This window comes from Cucurbita maxima, unplaced genomic scaffold, assembly GCF_002738345.1.
Source record: "Cucurbita maxima cultivar Rimu unplaced genomic scaffold, Cmax_1.0 Cma_Scf00047, whole genome shotgun sequence".
Lineage (NCBI taxonomy): Eukaryota > Viridiplantae > Streptophyta > Magnoliopsida > Cucurbitales > Cucurbitaceae > Cucurbita > Cucurbita maxima.
The window spans coordinates 976,946-996,552 of record NW_019272063.1 but is presented as its reverse complement, the minus strand read 5'-3'; the positions used below and the strand labels follow the sequence as shown (position 1 = coordinate 996,552).

General features: G+C 36.6%; 3 protein-coding genes across 4 annotated transcripts in view; 2 read left to right on the top strand and 1 right to left on the bottom strand.

Annotated features, from left to right (window-relative positions):
• The first annotated feature begins 731 nt into the window (after positions 1–731).
• Positions 732–3,216, top strand: LOC111470884 (DNA-directed RNA polymerases II, IV and V subunit 9A). Of its 2 annotated transcripts, XM_023116538.1 has the most exons (5): positions 732–1,040; positions 1,143–1,218; positions 2,265–2,423; positions 2,748–2,877; positions 3,125–3,216. In XM_023116538.1, exons 1-4 carry the CDS (start codon positions 1,012–1,014, stop codon positions 2,826–2,828), a joined length of 345 nt encoding a protein of 114 aa, XP_022972306.1. In that variant the 5' UTR covers positions 732–1,011; the 3' UTR covers positions 2,829–2,877; positions 3,125–3,216. The 2 variants fall into 2 exon arrangements, with proteins under 2 accessions (XP_022972306.1, XP_022972305.1); XM_023116537.1 differs by lacking the exon at positions 3,125–3,216 and having other exon boundaries at positions 2,748–3,046.
• Positions 3,151–17,224, bottom strand: LOC111470881 (bromodomain and WD repeat-containing protein 1-like). Its single transcript, XM_023116534.1, has 33 exons — positions 16,909–17,224; positions 16,623–16,732; positions 15,156–15,241; positions 14,814–15,088; positions 14,284–14,438; positions 13,804–14,043; positions 12,783–12,892; positions 12,550–12,627; positions 12,357–12,457; positions 11,424–11,521; positions 11,226–11,347; positions 10,968–11,071; positions 10,814–10,891; positions 10,174–10,252; positions 9,858–10,026; positions 9,665–9,735; positions 8,962–9,042; positions 8,793–8,863; positions 8,473–8,569; positions 8,311–8,370; positions 7,527–7,581; positions 7,321–7,366; positions 7,142–7,253; positions 6,960–7,074; positions 6,765–6,892; positions 6,276–6,677; positions 6,036–6,208; positions 5,540–5,968; positions 5,087–5,472; positions 4,604–5,019; positions 3,880–4,461; positions 3,738–3,796; positions 3,151–3,618 (listed from the first exon to the last, which is right to left on the bottom strand). Exons 3-33 carry the CDS (start codon positions 15,234–15,236, stop codon positions 3,423–3,425), a joined length of 5,169 nt encoding a protein of 1,722 aa, XP_022972302.1. The 5' UTR covers positions 15,237–15,241; positions 16,623–16,732; positions 16,909–17,224; the 3' UTR covers positions 3,151–3,422.
• A 1,180-nt stretch (positions 17,225–18,404) lies between these two features.
• The window catches only part of LOC111470885 (ubiquitin-conjugating enzyme E2 32), a 5,137-nt gene continuing 3,934 nt past the window's right edge, over positions 18,405–19,607 (top strand). Inside the window, exon 1 of the mRNA XM_023116539.1 lies at positions 18,405–18,659. Within this exon, the coding sequence (XP_022972307.1) occupies positions 18,549–18,659 (111 nt within the window). The 5' untranslated portion in view covers positions 18,405–18,548. The remainder of the gene's footprint in view (positions 18,660–19,607) is intronic.

Below are 19,607 nucleotides of genomic sequence, written 5' to 3'. Positions count from 1 at the left end.
TCTCTTTTAAAAGTATTTTTAGAATGTAAGTTTTTTTCTTGTATTACATGACAGGTGATGATTGAAGAAGATGACAACGACGACAAATAAATATTATAACTAACGACACAATCATGAGTAGAAGAGGGATAAAAAAAAAAAAAAGCGTGTTCACGAGTTATAGTGGTTCAGTCGAACGTTGATCTACACCTAAGATTTGTAAGCATTTTTCTTTATAAAAATTGATCAAAACACTGACATATCATGTATACCATACAATGGAAGATGGTATGAAAATTGTCGTTACCCTGACTTTAAGATGCCGATTGTTTCATTTAAGAGTAATATTCATCTCGGGCCTACTCAAATTGTTGCTCGTTTGACTTTATATAGGGATGAATTGAATAAACCACTGTAATTAGGTTTAGTGAAGCTAAGAGTGTCGTAGTAATACTCGATGTTTAGTAGCAAAACATATACATTTTAACAACATTAACACACCACACCACTAAGTGTAACCGATTTCGAACCAAATATTTTCAAATGCACAAAAGACGAGATAATTTGTGCATTGAATTTAAATTTTTTTTTTTTCCTAAATTCATTTAAGGGGTTCTAATTAATATTAATATATAGTGGCCATTTATCCATTAAATTTATTTTGGGCTTATGGCATTTGGGCCTATGTTTGAGTTGGGCCATTTGTTGGCCCAGTAAAGTATCATTTGAGTTCCGGAATTCGAAGCCCATTTACAAGAACTGTAAGCAGTCAAAGTTCCACTTTCTCCCGCCAATGGAAGAAAACTCTTCTCTTTCGCCTGATCGACGTTTCTAGAACCGCAGCCGATTACAGATAGATGCGTTAACTGAGCATTACAGTGATTCCACTCCTCAAATTCTTTCTTTCTGTTGAAAATAGCGTTTGATTATTGCGCAGATTCCTTCTGATTTTCAGCTGAACAGCTGCTAAAACCCTAGCTGAAAGTTGATCTGTATTAGTTCTGGGTTTCTTGTGTTTCTATCTTCTGCAAGATGAGTACCATGAAGTTTTGCCGGGAATGGTATGTGTTAGGGTTTAATGTCGCATATGGCTCTTGTTCTACTGTGTTGATTAGTTTTAGTTGTTGAAAAATATTGAGAATATGGAAATTCTTATGTTGCAGTAACAACATTCTCTATCCGAAGGAGGATAGGGATGAGAAGATTCTTCTCTATGCGTGTCGCAACTGTGATCACCAGGTAACCAACTCCTTCTTTTCAATAGTTTACGACTTGCGAGTACGGTGTTCTCTCTATATATTTGTTGGGTCTCTGGTGAAACCTTTTGCTATCGTTTTCTTTCTGTAGTTCAAATCAAATATCGTTCTGCTTCTGGATGTGAGTTGCCTTGCTTTATAGTAATTTTAACCTAGGACAACGATATTTGGTTCTGATTCGTGATTATGCCTTCAGATACTCAAGGTTGTCACTTTCACTCGTCACCCTGTTTAAGTGTTCCTGTCGTCTTATCATCTCTGTTGTTAGCTTAAACTTCTCTGAATTTGAAGGACATACTCCCATTGTTCTTGGTTGCTTTTGTAGTTCATTTCGGTATAATAGTTTTCAAGAAGGAAAAATTTAAGAAGATTATGATTTAACTAATTCTCATCTTTTGATGGCATGCTAACGGGTCCCTTACAGTTCTTAGTGGGAGATATGCATGTCCATCAGTAAGAATATACATATAGACAAATGTGTAGAAACAGCTACTCGTTTCATTTAATCTAGGTGAGAGAATATAACTTTTGTGCTGACGGTTAATTCAGCCTTTATAAAATTATTAGGATGGTATTACTAATTTAATTTTGAACGATGCAAGTTTGGGCCATTTTTTCATTGATATTAGTGTTAACTCACTCCCTTAGGTCGTGGAATTGTTGAAGTTAATCTTCACGGGTGGCTTTTGATTTCCCAGTTCTTTTGAATTTATTTGCGTTCTGAAATTCTTTACTAATTGAGTTGCATATTTTCTCTACGTCTAGTCAATGTATGTTTTCCTGATGGATCATTGTTGAAAACTTCCTTTCTATTTTCTTGTAGCCGAGTAGCTTTTATATTTGCCTACTGGAAGATAGACCTGTATCTGTACACTGAGATCAATATCCTCCCTTCTTTTCTTCTGATTTGACTTACTGATACTCCCCCTTCCTTGTATTGACATGTTTTAATCTCTAGGAATTGATGGTTTCCTTCCCCCTTATTCTGACCATTAATTCTCATGTTGTGTTTTAAATTTCTGTTTGCAGGAAGTTGCTGACAATAACTGTGTCTATAGGAATGAGATTCATCATGCCGTAGGGGAACGCACTCAAGTTCTGCAAGATGTTGCTGCGGATCCAACGCTCCCTCGCACAAAAGCTGTCCGATGTGCTCAATGCAACCATGGAGAAGCTGTTTTCTTCCAGGTTCACTTCCTTTTTGTTTCCTAACTCTGTGTTGCTAGGCTTGAGCTTTCTTCTTCCCTCTCTTGATTTCATCAGTGTTACATTTTCCAACCCATGCTTCATTCGTTCTTTACTCCCAAAAGTTGTAGTTTGTTCTAAATTACATGCCACATCATTATCTTAATTGGGTTGTGAATACCGCCGGTAAGGTTTTCTTGAATGAAATGTAAAGTCTTCTTTTGTCGGATTTTTGTAGGCTGCTAGAGGTTACCAATTTTGATTTGCATCATTTCATCATGTTCATACTTATATCTAGCCATGATCTCATTGCATAATTGTATGCAGGCCACTGCCAGAGGGGAGGAAGGTATGACATTATTCTTCGTTTGCTGCAATCCAAATTGTGGTCACAGGTGGAGAGATTGATGTCTGAACATATGTTTACATCATGCAATCCAAGTTTTATTGACTCTTGGTATGTCATCAAGTGTTTTTAACAATCTTATGCTTAAAGACGTCTTTTTTGGCATGTGGTGTACAATTGTACTGATTGTCAATGTGGGTTGATGAGGACTACGAACTTCAACCAAGTTTTATTTTATAGATCTTAATTTTTATGAAGATTTCATCATCATTACCATAAAGTTCTGATATATATTGAACCCTTTACCTATGGACATACTAAAAAAATATTGAACAAAAAGATTGGTCTTAATTTGTAGGCATCAACCACCGGAGCAATTGGGAGTGCTGAATACTGATTTTTCATTTGTTATTGCTGTGGATGTGAAAGATAGAGTATTGTATACACAAATGAATCCAGGTGAAAGATGGCACCTCCACCCCATCTTTCCCTCTCTAATTTCCTTAAGGATTTGAATGAAAGGCATTGATATGATCAAATAGGGAAAAAGAATTATCTACAATCAAGATAAATAGCCCAAGTGAGCTTCAACCTAACATTGGCCAATAATTTCTACCAAAATTCTTAGAATGCTAAGAGGCGTATTTTACAAGAATCTACAAAGGTGATATGTTGCGACTAAACCAGTCCGACAATCGTCTAATTTTCTTCGACATGTCTTCATTCTTTGCCACGAATGACTCGAAATTTGATAGCATTACCATGAAGTCATGCTTCAAAGCTTCCAAGCTTCGGTAGTAATCATTCTGTAATCTTTCCTGGATTATCTCAAGGCACAATGGTACAGGAAACCTATTCATACATGTACAAGAGGCCAAAATTACATTCAAATACCGTATATACGGGTCTGGGGAGTAAGTTTCTCGGAAGATGGATCAAGAAATTGATAGCAAATGGATTCATGAAACTACCTGTTCTTGTATTGTGTCTTTCGTGCGAGAAGCATCAAATCTTGAATCCCGTAACGACCCTGAGATTTGAAGGACAACATCAGGTTATACCCATCAAAAGGATATAAACAGAAAACACAATAACCTTGAAGAAGCAGACTACCTGCATAGAAGTCGACGTTAATTGGTCGAAGGCAGTTAACAACTTCGCCTTGTTTTCATCGCCTATTCGAGGCTGATCCCACTGAGTAACAGTATCATACAGCTCCCAAGGACTATGTAAATGTGGTTCTGCAGGATCACTCCTATACTTAATTGTGTACCTCTCCCAAGGACTTTCTGGATACTCCGAAGATTTTGCCTGCACGGAGACAATCCGACCATCCCACCAACTACCATCTACTCCGACGTCGTTTTTCCACCACACTTTGCACTTATCCCTGAATGTCCAATTCCTCTGCATTGCCGCTTCAAACCGAGTTCTTTCAACTAAGAAGTCAGGGAAACTAGTCAACTCGGGCAGAGTTAACTTCAAAGATTGGAGGTAGACATGGGAAGTAGGATCTATGAATTTGAGTAGCATTTTACAGCAACTATCTCCAGAACCTGCAGAAGTAGAATAAACAAGCTCGACAACCTTACAGAACTCAACAGCTCGTACAGGTCCTCGGATTGAGGTCCAAGGTCCGGTGTCTTTTGTGTGACAGTAATTTGTACAACAGTGATCTATGTATTCTTGATGGCCCTGTCAGGAAAGTAACATTCAGTAAAAGATGGAATGTAAGAATCAGGCAGCACAATTCTTGATGGCCCTGTCAGGAAAGTAACATTCAGTAAAAGATGGAATGTAAGAATCAGGCAGCACAATACTATCCATGATCACTTACCTGCCTCAAATACGCAACTTCGTCCCCAAGTTGGGGTATATATCTGGAGCCACCCTCATGTGCGGGCATCATTAACCACGATCCTTTTCGGGCATATTGAACCGACCTTCTTCTTTCCACAGGATTTATGTCTTGAGTAAAACTACTCCTCCTGTTACGAGTGGATCTCGATCCAACTGTCATCCTTGAGCTTGATCCCCACTCTTCACTTGGTATATGGGATCTGTTTGCAGAAAAATTTGCAGAACGTCTTGATCTATGTTCAGATTCCTGATCTTTGTCCGATTTAAGATCATCACCCACATTATTTAGTTCATATGAGGCATCCTTAAACCTCAAAGATCGTGTCTTACGAGGCATACTTTTGTGATCGTCTGCTTCAGCAGGTAGACTAATGTTGCCCGAAGCATTTTCACCTGAGCCACAACCGTTGCTTTCTGTCTGCTTCAGCAGGTAGACTAATGTTGCCCGAAGCATTTTCACCTGAGCCACAACCGTTGCTTTCTGCATTACTCTTTCCTTTGTTTGACTTCGATCTTCTATAAACAGCAGTGAACATTTTGTTAGTCTCTACTGCTTGCAACTCATCAGAGTTGCACAAGGTTGACATTAGTTTTTCATCATTTGGAGTATCTATATCTTGTGGGCAATCATTTCTATGATCAGAATAAGCTCCATTCATGACATCCTCCTGCAGCACATTCAGATGCCGAGGGCTTCCGAACACCGTATTGTATTCATCATTCTTTGAGCTTTCATCCAAGGATTCTATTTTGTGCTTCAGAGAATGTTCAGGGTCCAAAGAAACACTCCTCAACCTGATCTTTGCACGCATTGGTGCAATATTTCCAGTTTGCTCAGAAGCAGTGGTCCCATTTTGAACCGATGTGGTCGTTGCATCTGAAGGAAACATTAAATTCAAATTATTTGAATCATCTCCCATTTTGAACCGATGTGGTCGTTGCATCTGAAGGAAACATTAAATTCAAATTATTTGAATCATCATGATCACTCGACTTACTGTTGACACGTTTAACGTCTCCACCGTTGACAACCTCCTGAGATTTCCCAGAAGCATCATCATCCCCATCGCCCATTTTCTCTGCACAATAATTCTCCATCTTTGAATGGGGGGATGGAGTACCAAAATGATTTTCTTGTTCTAAAGATTCACGAACGTCGTTCTCATTTTCATTATGATCGCCATCGGGAAGCGAACTAGACATTGCAGCATATGCCTCAGAAGGCATAGTTTCGCCTAATCTTATGCGCTTCGATGAACGAACCCTGGAACCTCCCCATCTTATGTTCCCATTTGTGTAGACCTCGGTCAGATCAGAATGTCCATCAGTATTTCCAAATTGCCTCTCTGATCTCATAAGAATCTGACTGGTTTCAATATCTTCCTTTGGGGACCGTATTTCCAAATTGCCTCTCTGATCTCATAAGAATCTGACTGGTTTCAATATCTTCCTTTGGGGACCTTGATGATGAGCTAGCCACAACAGCCATGTTGGAACAAGTAAGTGTTGTGTTTAAAGGAGGATCGACCTTATTCGGATTCCGAAGGGAGAATTTAAGAATCAACTTCTTTCGGTTTCCAACATCCACACGAGATTCAGGAACGATTCCGAAGGGAGAATTTAAGAATCAACTTCTTTCGGTTTCCAACATCCACACGAGATTCAGGAACATCAAGAGATTTTGTCTCCTCGATTCCATCTACAAATACTTCTTTCCCTTTTGAATGCTTATTTCTGTTTTGCAATGACCTTTTGTATTCATCGCTCTCGATGTCTGAATCTTCTAACGTAGATTCACTTTCTGAGCAATCACCTCCCGAGTTGTATTCATCTTCTCCATCTGTAGATTTTCCCTTAAATGATGATATCCAATTACGGGCATTACGTGCAGCAGCTCTTTGAGGTCTTAACAACTTAGATGCTGATTTCTTTTTGGAAGGCTTATGGCCAGATTTCGACTTCTGGCTTCTGGAACTCCTAACTATATCACCTTCATACTCGTCCATATTCCGTCTTTTAACACGCCTTCCTGAAGAAGTCATGACCTCCATCTGAAATGTTGGTCGAAAGAAAACTTTATTGGCGGAAATTAATATATTTATTGCAAAGACTCCAGGGGAAAAAGATATAATACTCACGTCTGCTTTCTGTTTTTTCCTATTTGATCTTCGAAGACCATCAGCAGGGGCATCGTCGATCCCTGTGTCTTCAGAGCTGCATTCTGGATCAGTTGAGCAGTTCGAATTTAGACTTCTTTGCTCCCCACCAGTAGAATAATCTTCAGGGACATTATATTCTGAATCGGTATCGTCGCTTTGTTCTTTGCTCCCCACCAGTAGAATAATCTTCAGGGACATTATATTCTGAATCGGTATCGTCGCTTTGTACTTCATTTTCTGGTCCCCAATCCATTGCATCTACAATCTCAGGCAATGGTTCAATCAACATGTCCAAGTCTATCAAAGGCAACAATTGGTAATCTGGGTCGAGATTGAAGTCGGGCCCAACAGAAAATGTCCAAGTCTATCAAAGGCAACAATTGGTAATCTGGGTCGAGATTGAAGTCGGGCCCAACAGAAATTTTTAGAGAAGATGGACGCCATTCCAGACCCATGGCACCCAAACGCCTTTGCTGGTATGCAGTCTGATAAGGTTCTGGATAGACGCCATTCCAGACCCATGGCACCCAAACGCCTTTGCTGGTATGCAGTCTGATAAGGTTCTGGATAAGGTATCATGCCTACAATTTTTTATCACACAAGCAGAAAACACAATGAATTAATACCAAACTGAAAACATATACCAATATCAGTTGGAGTAGTAAGAGACAAACCTGAGTCAGAAAGGAGATCTTGCATGAAAACATATACCAATATCAGTTGGAGTAGTAAGAGACAAACCTGAGTCAGAAAGGAGATCTTGCAAATTCCGCCTGTAAGTAGTGAGTTGAGTTTCCTGACTCCAATATTGTTGGTGTTTCAGTATAATAAAATATCGTCGTAGATAAAATAAAAGTACACGACAAAAGAAAAGAAAAGAAAACTGATTACATAAAAATCGAACTACAGTTAATAATAATGATAAAGAGCTCCAGTAGCTTGTAACCGAGAAAAAAAAAAAAAAACGAAAATCACAAAAAAGAGATGAATTAAAATCAGCATGATACCATTCACCCTTCTAAGCGCCCTCTAAGCCCTCGAAGACCCTTAAGCAAGCAAGAGAGCTTGGTTGAGTGTGTGGAGGATGTGGCATCCAAATGATATGGATATAAAGATGATGTTAAAGGCTGGGGAATTGATTCATTGGGTGATTTTTCAATAATTTATTGACCAAAGTTCTTCATTGGGTTAATGCAGTCTTGTGCACATTTATTATGGGTTAATACTATCCTAGCTCAGGAAAATGAAAATTGGGTTAATGCAGTCTTGTGCACATTTATTATGGGTTAATACTATCCTAGCTCAGGAAAATGAAATCAGCGAAGAAATTATTTCAGACTTCAGAGATGGCATGAAAGCAGAGGAAGCACATGTATGAAGCATGCACAAGATAATCATCACAGACCATTAGAAATTGCTTTGTCGCATGCTTAATAGCAACGTAAAGCATGCACAAGATAATCATCACAGACCATTAGAAATTGCTTTGTCGCATGCTTAATAGCAACGTATAGTATTCTCCTACCTGGTCGACGACATTGCCAGAAGGATCCTGAATAAGTGGGCGATAGTCACCGAGAAAGAACTGCAGTAAAGGCAAGACAATCAGTATTCAAAACATTAGCAAAATATGGGATCGTGAAGGAAACAAAGCAGAGCTCAACAAAATATCAATGTTCTTAAGTACCTGATCATACTTGGCATCCTGTTGGGATTCTCCTTGCCCTGTGCTTAATATATATAGCTGTCCAACATCATCTGAAAGTATAATTGATGTCCCATCTCTATATCACAGAAACAAAACTAAGACATTTTAGTATAAAAATTACTTAAGGGATACAGAGAAAAACTCATCCATTGCATTAAGAACATCTCAATATGAAGAACAAAACAAATGCACATATGCAAAATCAGCTCAGATATCAAAAGGTGAGGATCAATTTCACATTAAGTTAGAGAGAATCAAGCATATGAGGATCAATTTCGCAACGTGCAGTATGAACTTACGATGAAAACTTGCCATCGACCAGTTTGAAATGAGAAATTTCATATATCCGAATTGGTGTGCCTTCCCAAATCTAAAATCAAATAACATTATATATAATGAAAGTCCTCGTGAAAAAGTAGGAAATAGAAAGGCTTCAAACGAAATACTGAAGGGGACCCAAAAACTCACATCCCAAACTATTGTTTTCCCATCATATCCAGCACTCATAGCAATCCTTGGATTAGAAGGATGAACATCGAGTACATACGTCTGTCAGGGATATGGAGTGATCTTATCAGAACTTACAATTGAAAAATGGATATCTTTAGGATTCATAATGCAATAAGCAATAAATGAAACTGCTAATATTATTTAGTATATACAATTATTTTCTTCATTTCATGAGGCGGATATATTAGCAATCCAATTTGCTTAAAGAAAAAGATGATCTACAATTAGGGTGAGGTATTGCATTACTTAGTTTCGGGAATGTTAGTTCCTGGCTATTAGTCTAAAGATTCGTTATACTGGCCAGTTTTAACCAAAGATGGTCTGCTTAAATGAGTCATAAAATCTAAATTCAAGTTCATGTCACAAACCGAAATAAAAATTACACGCATGTCACTGTGAGGACCTGAACATAAGTGTGATGATGATCCTTACATCATCATATACTGAGTATTCTTGGCATACGATATTTCGCAAGTAATTCACGCATGTCACTGTGCAAATTACATATAATGCCACGACCATCTTATGAAGAAATGTATATATCACAACTACGAGATAGGACTACTAGATAGAACTTCACAGAAATCACTCTTAAACTTTCTGAAGAAAAAAATGATGTGAACATGTTACCAGAAAATTTGCAACTAAATAAACCACTTACAGATTCAGTATGACCAGTCAAAGAGTGCACTAAGCTTCCATCAGAAGCATTCCAAACACAAATTCTACAATCTGCATCACATTTACAATCAATGGTTTTTTTTTTCAAGCTTCGAGTAGGAAACATAATATATTAAAAAGGTATTCTACATACTCTCTATATATTTGATAGAGAGGTTAGAGAAAATGCTGACCCATTATAGCTGCTAAGACAAAACGATTGTCTAGACTCCAAATTATCATATTTACACCACGAGGAGTAGGAAGAATCCTCTGACGAGGACCGCCTCGAGCAGGCTGTGGAGGCATGGGTGGAGGTGGCACTTTTAAATGGTATGCACGGGTCCAGCGGCCAACCTTCCCCTGAAACAAAAAATTGAAAGGTATGTCAATAGAAATGAGAGAGATATATATAACAACTATATTAAATACACCCAAAAAAGAAACCTATTCAACCAAATTAAGGAGTAGACACCAGCATAAAAGGCAAGGTGTCGCTTAAAAACTTACATGTGACCTACGTGATCTTGGAACCCAAATAATTGCACTGCCATCACGAGAACAAGTAACTATATTGTCGTAAGTGAACCTGGAACCACAACAAGGAATTAACTTAGGGTAAAGATGCTTGATAAATAAGGAAAAATGCACAATCTATCTTTTATTTTCTTATTTAACTACTAAACCCATAAAGTATTTTCCATTTTCTATCCACAAGCAATTTTTCAATCCTCTGGCTCCTTGGTCAAATTTTACAAAAATTATGGATCTTTATATCATGCATATGTATACCGACGGTCTCTCAATAGACTTATCCACCAATTTGGTGAAGAACTGAGTGGGTTTCACCCAATAATGCACCTAATGGGCAAGAAATGGAAAACAGTCACGCAAAATCAAGGAATACTATATAACGATGGTCACAATATGCAAGTCAGAGAAGTACTTTTGACAAAGCATGATAATAAAACTTGGAAGTCCTAAAACCTTATTACAAGGACTACAAAATTTCAAATTGAATAGCATAGGAGTTAAAAAACAAAGCAGGCAAAAAGCAAACAAAATTATCAGCAGTTGTCAACAATATTTCCTATAACCCAATTATATCTTCTAGCTCGTCTTTTTACCCACCAGAAGTGGCAAAACGTACCAGGAGTTTTTGAACTTGTGAACATTGTCTTCCTTCGCAATGTCAGTTGTTGTAAATCTTGACGCTACTGCACATCCACTGCAGAAATGTAGCAAGAGTAGATTAGCATGAAACTTCTAATAATATAAAAGAACGTACAATAAGAAAATAAGACCTGAATTGCACATAGTTGACATCATTCTCATGGCCAGCCAACACATCAATCTCATGATTTGGTTGGTCAGGGTTATCATTATTTCCTTTATAGGCACTCCATACCTGCTTGATAAAAGATCATATAAAGATTAGTTAATCAAGTACACCTTTATCGATAGGAACTTATCCTTACTTCAAAGCTTGAAACTACGCACGAAAAACATCCAAGGGTTTAAAGAAGAATAAGATATTATTTGAAGAAAACAAGTAATTTTACCCTGGCTAAAGTGTCAGAACTACCAGTAACAAAAATAGTTCCACAAGCATTAAATGCACAGCAAAATATTTGATGGCTCTGAGGAAGAGTACTCACGGAAGAGACGCTGTTTCTTGCTGCAGCTAAAATTCATTGCAAAATAAGTTTAAAAAAAAACAAGATATCAATGGTATCAATAATAACAAAAAAATGGCCAACCAGTCACAGAGTCCAAAGGTCTTGGAACATAAATCCGAGGAGCACTCTGAGAAGAGCTCCGAGCATCCCATATCCTACATGTTCCATCATCTGACGATCTACACAGGAGCACTCTGAGAAGAGCTCCGAGCATCCCATATCCTACATGTTCCATCATCTGACGATCTACACAAAAAAGAGAAATCCTACAAAATGATTTCATACAAAAAGTACACATGTTTCATTTTCTAGTGATTATATGCAAAAATTAATTTTTAGACTGCAGCTCATAAGCTTTTCATAAGGGAATCCTTTCCTCAGGTCAGATTCGTGGAATTGCTGGAACCCCATATTCCAATCTTTTAATATGTTGTATTATTTCATTGATAAAAACTGTTTCCCATTTCAAAAAAATATGTTATATGTATTGGTTGTTCAATAAAGAATCCATGATTGATATCTTTCAGCTCCTATGTGGTGTTGTCAGGCTCAAGTCCAAAACCAAAGATGATAAGGAAAAATGTGGAATTTAGTCCAAAAAACCAAAGGATATTTTTAACACAAATTTCTTGAGTGCAATGATAGAGATGCAGCCAAGTTTAAAGCATTTTGGCAGTGTTCTCGATCTTTTGTTTTTGCTAACTATTCCTCAAATGATATTTGTCAATTGAGGGGCTTTTTTGCAACTTTGATAACTCTTTAGATAGAAGGGATCTTATTTTGACTCCTCCCTTGTCACTAGAACATATCTGAAACTTTTTAATCATCAAATTGCAACTTTGATGAATCTTTGGATAGAAGGATCCCATTTCTACTCCTCCCTTGTAACTTGAATACATTTGTAACTTTTAAATCATCATATAAAGTATGCTTCTTTTCAGGGAAAAAAAAAAAAAAAAAAAAAAAAAAAAACTTCAAAAGCTAANCCAAAAGATAAAAAAGAGTCAGCCTTACGAAAGAAGCTGATATGCAGCTCTGGGACTGAAGGCAATGGCAGTAACAGCACCAGTATGTCCTCGCAAGACTGAAATTGGTAGCCCATCAGGCAAGCGCCACTATAACATACCACAAGGGAAGACAAGTAAAGGTCGATTTTTCAACAATATAGAAGTAAACAGAAATAAGCCTGTCGTTTAAGTGAACTTACAACACGGATAACAAAATCATTTGAAGATGATGCCACCACAGCATTGTTAGAACTTACAGCCAGATCAGTGATATCACCCTTTTGAAGCAAAAAATTGAGCAACATATAAGCACACTCTACTCAAGAAATTCTGAATTGTCAGGTGTTTTTGAAGCAAAAAATTGAGCAACATATAAGCACACTCTACTCAAGAAATTCTGAATTGTCAGGTGTTATAAGTAATTAAATCTCACCTCATGTCCTCGGCAGCTTGCCAAGCAATATGCAGTATCCATTGACCAAATCTTTACAAGGCGATCATCTGATCCAGTTATCACATATCTTCCCATGCGATCAAAAATTGCTGTAAAAAGTTAAAAGAAAAGTGAATCATTGGCTAGACAAAGAAATAATATGAAACAGTGGTTAGCTCAGGTGGATAGATAGTATTTGTGGGTATTTTATTCAATCTTGAGGAGATAAAAGTTAGTGACGCTCCACCATCAGATATGGTGATGATTTCTAATGAAATCCTCCGATTGTTAATACGGGATGCTGGCCCCCAAAGGGATGGATTGTGAGATCCCACATCGGTTGGAGAGGGAAACAAAATATTTCTTATAAGGGTGTGGAAACCCTCCCCTAGTAGACGTATTTTAAAACCTTGAGGGAAAGCCCAAAGAGGACAACATTTGCTAGCGGTGGGCTTGAGCTGTTACAGGAACCCAACAAAAGAAATGGATTTCAATCATGCAAAAGAAGATCTAATGAGAAATTACAAAAAAAAACCTGACACCAATGCCAAAAGGAAAACATAGAACCTAATTGTGGAACAAACATCACTAGAGATTCTCTAAGTCCCTCAAGATTCTATTATTTCTCTCACTCCACAAACCAACCCCTGCAAGCCACAAGAAGAGCCTTCTTACAACAAAGCAAATGGAGAAAGAACTGATTGATCATCTTCCTGGAATCTCTATATCTAAAAACTTGGAAGACAATGTTTTGTTGGGAAAAGATCACAAATCCCCAAGCCAACGGAAAAGAGAGGGCAAGAGGTTTTCGAAACTTATTCCTCCTCAAGTACCCTTATCAAATGTATACTGAATATTGAATATCTTATCGATTCCTGATGGCATGTGGTCAAATAAGGCACATTCCCATGAGATTAATAAAGATGTACATAAGCTATCTCAGATATTCATGCTAAGGAGGAGAAAAATCAACTAGCAGACAAGTCAAATGTAGCTCATGTTTCTTATTATAGAGAGTTACCACAATAGACAGCATTCCGATGCCCTCGTAGCCTCTTTATGTTTTGCATTTTCTGCACCATTGTTGATGGCTTAGCAATTGCATAACATGCTGCACGTACAGAAGGTGCACGTTGATGTCGGGAGAAACCACCTCCAATTTCTCTCAAACTTAATCCACGAACAGAATCAGCTTTCATATGAGGCCAACGCATGTGTGCTGGGGGACCACTTGGCTTGCTAGCTCCCTCATTTTTATCATCTGGGGATCAAGAATTTTTCATATAAAATAAACGAACAGTATCTTCACAAAACAAAGATAGAAGGGTAAGTCTAGAACTTTCAAGTAAATAGTTGGATAATGACCAAAAACAGAATAAGAAGTCACTGTTGCTATAATAACGTAAATACACTTCACTAATAGTCTCCAAAAATTCCATTACACAGCATAACACAACAACACTTTGAAAAGAAAAAAAAGGCGCAAGTGAATATCACTTACAGCTCAGAAGTGAAAATGTGCCCGTTCCTAATAATGTAGGCACGTCAGCTGCATTTGGAGCAATTGCACCATTCATACCTCCAGATGGAGAGGCCTTGCTAAGCATCAATTGCTTCAAAAGTTTTATCAGGTGGTCCTTATCGACATGTGAATACCTTTAAGGGTAACAACAACATAATAATAGTCTTACCATGGAAGGCTATGAAAAAATAACATTACAAGATAGATTTACTTGTGCATGCTTTGAATCAAATTCAACAATGAACAATGGAAGAAGCAAGTAAGAACTAAAAGCACGGTATTTTTCCCTTTTCTCTTTCAATAAGTTTTTCATTACTAATCTAAGAACATTCACCAAAAAAAAAAAAAAAAAAAAAAAAAAAAAAAAAGTGGGGCCCAAANTGCATTTACTGCCAAAAACACATATTGTGGTGCTTAAACCAAAGCTAAAGAAATGCAAAATTGATTGCTTTGATATCCACGGATTCATGCCTAAAAGAATTATGCAACACTAATTGAGATATGCATACCTCTCCACCAAGTGCTGGTACTTTAAAGGAAATGACGAGCCATCGTCATTTTCATGCCCACTTTGCATCCCATTTCTAGAAAACCAAGCATGATATCGTCGGGGTAAAAGCTGATGTTCAAAAAGCTCATCCCAGAGCAGCCCACAAGTTCTATGACATGGCCCAGATGAAAGAAAGTGCATGATAAGAAAATAAACTTCTCTAAGGTCAATTTCTACATCAGGCTCCGATGTCTGGTTAGTTTCAAGTTCTTCAAATCGAGTTTGTTGATGCGCCTTAATGGGGAGACTTGAACGTTTCAAGTTAATGGAAGGTGTATCACCATAAACAAACTTTATGCGCCTTAATGGGGAGACTTGAACGTTTCAAGTTAATGGAAGGTGTATCACCATAAACAAACTTTCGAAGAGCCATATTAGTCATAGAACCTACAGAAGAAGAATCAAATTTTCACCAATAATCACCTCAAATACAAATAATTGGCCAGATCAACAATTTCAAAGTAAATAACACTTTGAAACACATTTGTTACTCAAATACAAATAATTGGCCAGATCAACAATTTCAAAGTAAATAACACTTTGAAACACATTTGTTAAAGGAATAATAGTTATATTAGCAAGATAAATATTACAAGGAAAAGAGGACTGAATATCTTTCAATTGGCTTGATCTTCCATCTATTTCATTTTTTTAAAACAAGAACAAACTATTCATTGAGTTCAACAATAAGTAGGGTGGGAATTCGAGTATTTGACCTTTTAGTCGAAGACATGTGTTTTATGTTAGTTGTGTGATACTCAATTTGACAAGAATAGACAATCCATTGATAAATGAAAAGATAAAAATATGCTTAGAGACAAACTTGAATTTAGGGAATAAAATTAATACTTTTGATTTCTTCTTACTCGTGAAACAAATACGAGGTCATCTTATATAGAAGAAAGACCAACCAATAAGGATAGAAATATTACAAATATAAATAAGGAATATATACATAATACACAATCCATATTACAAAAATCTAAAAAGAAATCCAACCTATACAAACTTCTAAAGAAGCTAAAGAAGAACAAAGCACCCAAACGAAGAACAAACTACAAATATTAGAAGAGACAGAAAATTCTGTTAGGTCTTGAAGCTCTCAAATTATCTAGAAGTTCCATGACTTTGAAACGAAGAATATTTCTTCATCCTCGCGGTTGATCCTCTACCTAAAGAACTCTCAAGTGATCATCTAGATATACCAAGGGGTTATTCCGTCTTTTGAACAAATTGAAATAAGAAAACCAAAACAAACCAGATGACATATACTCTCTTAAGGTCCAACTTCCCACCTCTTCATCTATACACTCCAACTTCAAACCTCTTCCTCTATAAATTCTCCCTCTCTGACCTGTAATTTACTTTGGTTCTCATAATCACGGTCATACACAGATGAATTTCCTCCCCCGACCCATATCCCTCAAAGTGCTCCTCTTTCCCAGCTGAAGTTAGGGATATTCAGCAAAACCCTCCCTCAAGCCATGTCCCACTCAAGCAAACCAATGAAAAATACTTGAGTGAGTTAAGAAAAACTGCCCCTCCCGAGCCATGTCCTCCAGTTCCCTCCCAAATGATCCAAGCCAATCCAAAGCTCTTGAAGAAAGAAGAACAGATACTAATGCAGCAATAGTATAACACGGCTGAATGCTCATAAATATCACGAAGTACACAAAGAAACGCCAAAGACAAAGTGAACATGAATTATATTCTGACCCTAAGCCACAGAGAACCGCAGACCAAAGTAATAAATCGAAAAATCCCAGACCTATTGAACTGAAGGAGCCACAGAATTCATCCAGATGGGGAGTAGCAGAAAGTCAGAAATTCTCTTCTGCACCTATGAAATCCTGACCTCTCAAAATTCACAATGCATCTCTGTTCATTACGAATAACTCCAATTCAGTTTCATTGAAACTCCCAGAATACAATTGAACTACAGAAGCAACATACACAATTTCATCACACCAAATTTAGAACACCCACAAAATGGACAAGCCCTACCAAACATCCAAAACTACGAACACAAAATAAAACTCCCATTTAACAAGTACCTTCAATGGAGTCAGCAGCAAATCCCCATCAAATACTCCACGATGAACAACTGCATCTTCAACTTCTGAGATTACAAGACTATGCTGGATATGGATCAAGAAACTCAACAAATTTTGCAGTTATAAGATATCGAAACAATGGAATGGAAACTAACAAAGTGTGGCCGAGGATGAAGATTATAGGTTTAGATTCTTGGAAGGAGCTCCGAAATTTTCATGGGGAATTTCTGTAATTCTTCTTTTTTCAGTCTACAAGAAGAAGAGCAATACAACAACAGCGAAACGATTAAGAAAGAAATGGGCTGAGAAAATAGAATCGAACGATGCGTTTTGAAGCAAATATTTTTAAAATGCGCAATACATAAATTTTTGAGGCAGTCCACCACGGCAAATCCGACGCCGTTTTCACTCTGTGTGAAAGAACGACGCCGTTTTAGTGACCAGGGCATTAGCCAAACATAAAAAATATCGAAATATTTTATTTTTGCAACGAATACCCGCGAAATTTTAAATTATCTAATTTTGCCCCCACTTTATGAAATAAATGTTTTAATTTCCCTAAATGTAATTAGGGTTTATGTAGGGAGGCTTTGGTTTAAAAAACCCTTAATCCAATTTTCTTTTATCTAATATTTTCTTGAATTCAAAAATAATTACATAAATTACTTGTTTTTAATTAAAGATAAAAAAAAATCAAAATTCACCTTAAAATTTTTACCATAAACTGTAAATTATACCAAATTGTACCCTCAAACTTTAATAAGTGTTACAATTTTAACTTAGGCTTTAAATTTTTTTACCCATATAAATTTCAGCTTATAAATGGTCTAACATAGTCCTGAGCCTTTAATGATATTGTACCATCTTCATAAATTTCAAATAAAAATGACATTAATGTTCGTTTAAATATACAAGCTATCGACTAATTCTTAAAAATAAAATAAAATATATTACTAAATAAATCTCGAAAATAATATAAAATATATTATTAACTAAAATTTTAAAATAAGATGAAATATACGCTAACAATAAAATAAAATATATTATTAACCTACTCCTAAAAACACGGAAAAAAAATATTAACTGATATTTTATAACTAATAATAATTATACCATCACATATATTCTTAATATTAGAGAAAAAAATTATTGTTTATTTATAAAATTTACGAGTTTGGCCTCAAACTTTCATAAACGTTGCAATATTAAATATTTGAATTACATATCATTTAAAAAAAATTAAACAATAAATATAAATATAGATAAATACGTTTTAATTGCCATTAAGTTAGGTTCAATTATAGATATATAAATTAGCCATAATTTGTTAATTTAACTGAAAAAAGAAAACAAACTAGTTACTTTTCACGAGCCAATAAATGGAAGACACGTCAACGAACAAGCAAAAAATGACGTGGCGTGTTAATAGCCGACTTTTGTTCTTTCGCTCCCCTTCCTTTGTGCCAATAAATTGCTGTTCCCGTTCAATCTCTACGGATTGGCTTTGATTTCGATTCAAATCCTCTCGTCTGGTTTTGGGTTGAGTTTTTTTTTTTCACCGTTCTCGATCGGATAATTTTTCGTCTCGTGATCGGGTGGCGGTTGCAGTCGGATCGGATCTGCGAGTTATTTGAAAAGATATGGCGGAGGATAAGTACAATTTGAAGAACCCTGCGGTGAAGAGGATCCTTCGGGAGGTCAAGGAGATGCAGGCTAATCCTTCTGATGATTTCATGAGTCTGCCTCTCGAGGTTCGTTGCTTTTGAATTTCCCTGGATTTCCATGTCTATTTTGAAACTTACCCTAGCGGTTTTTTTTTTTTTTTTTTTTTTGTTCTGTTTACATTTTAATGGTTTTTCGTATTTTTGTTGAATGAATTGATTCACTATGATTGTTTCCGACTATTCGAATGGTCTGATGCGCGTGTTCTTGTGGTTGAATTTAAGTATTAATTTGACGTTATTTTATAGTTCAAATCTGCTGGTGTCTGCCGTTGCTTGCATATGAATTTCTAGGGTTCTAAGGATGAAAATGGAAATATTAACGAGTTTTTGTGCATTTCATTCCAGTTTTGAATGTTTGGAAATTTTTGGACAGCTGAAAATTGAAAAATTGGGGCAGTAATTTGTTTTAAACCCTTGCTCTCTCTAGTTATGTTAATAATTGCGTAGGTATCTCGACTGGGTCCAGAATTTGCATATGTCGTCATGCATCATATGGTATTCTCATAATTGTATCGACATAATTGCATCTGGAAAAAGGAAAAAAAAATGAACACCAGTTCTGGTATTATCTGCATAATTTTATTTTCTTAATTACTTTAGAATTTAAGGCTTCTGTCGAACATCTTTCTGTTGATTCTAAGGCTAATGTTGGTTTTTCAGGATAATATATTTGAATGGCAATTCGCCATCCGCGGACCTGGTGATAGTGAATTTGAGGGNCAACATACACAATTTCATCACACCAAATTTAGAACACCCACAAAATGGACAAGCCCTACCAAACATCCAAAACTACGAACACAAAATAAAACTCCCATTTAACAAGTACCTTCAATGGAGTCAGCAGAAAATCCCCATCAAATACTCCACGATGAACAACTGCATCTTCAACTTCTGAGATTACAAGACTATGCTGGATATGGATCAAGAAACTCAACAAATTTTGCAGTTATAAGATATCGAAACAATGGAATG

Excerpts from the sequence above, each read along its gene's own strand:
- LOC111470884 (XM_023116538.1), top strand. The coding sequence starts at position 1,012 with ATGAGTACCATGAAGTTTTGCCGGGAATG. Across the intron at positions 1,041-1,142 it reads ATGAAGTTTTGCCGGGAATG|TAACAACATTCTCTATCCGA; the intron begins GTATGTGTTAGG and ends CTTATGTTGCAG. Across the intron at positions 2,424-2,747 it reads GAGAAGCTGTTTTCTTCCAG|GCCACTGCCAGAGGGGAGGA; the intron begins GTTCACTTCCTT and ends AATTGTATGCAG.
- LOC111470881 (XM_023116534.1), bottom strand. The coding sequence starts at position 15,236 with ATGACTAATATGGCTCTTCGAAAGTTTGTTTATGGTGATACACCTTCC. Across the intron at positions 10,892-10,967 it reads GTCAACTATGTGCAATTCAG|TGGATGTGCAGTAGCGTCAA; the intron begins GTCTTATTTTCT and ends ACATTTCTGCAG. Across the intron at positions 9,043-9,664 it reads TGACTGGTCATACTGAATCT|ACGTATGTACTCGATGTTCA; the intron begins GTAAGTGGTTTA and ends TATCCCTGACAG.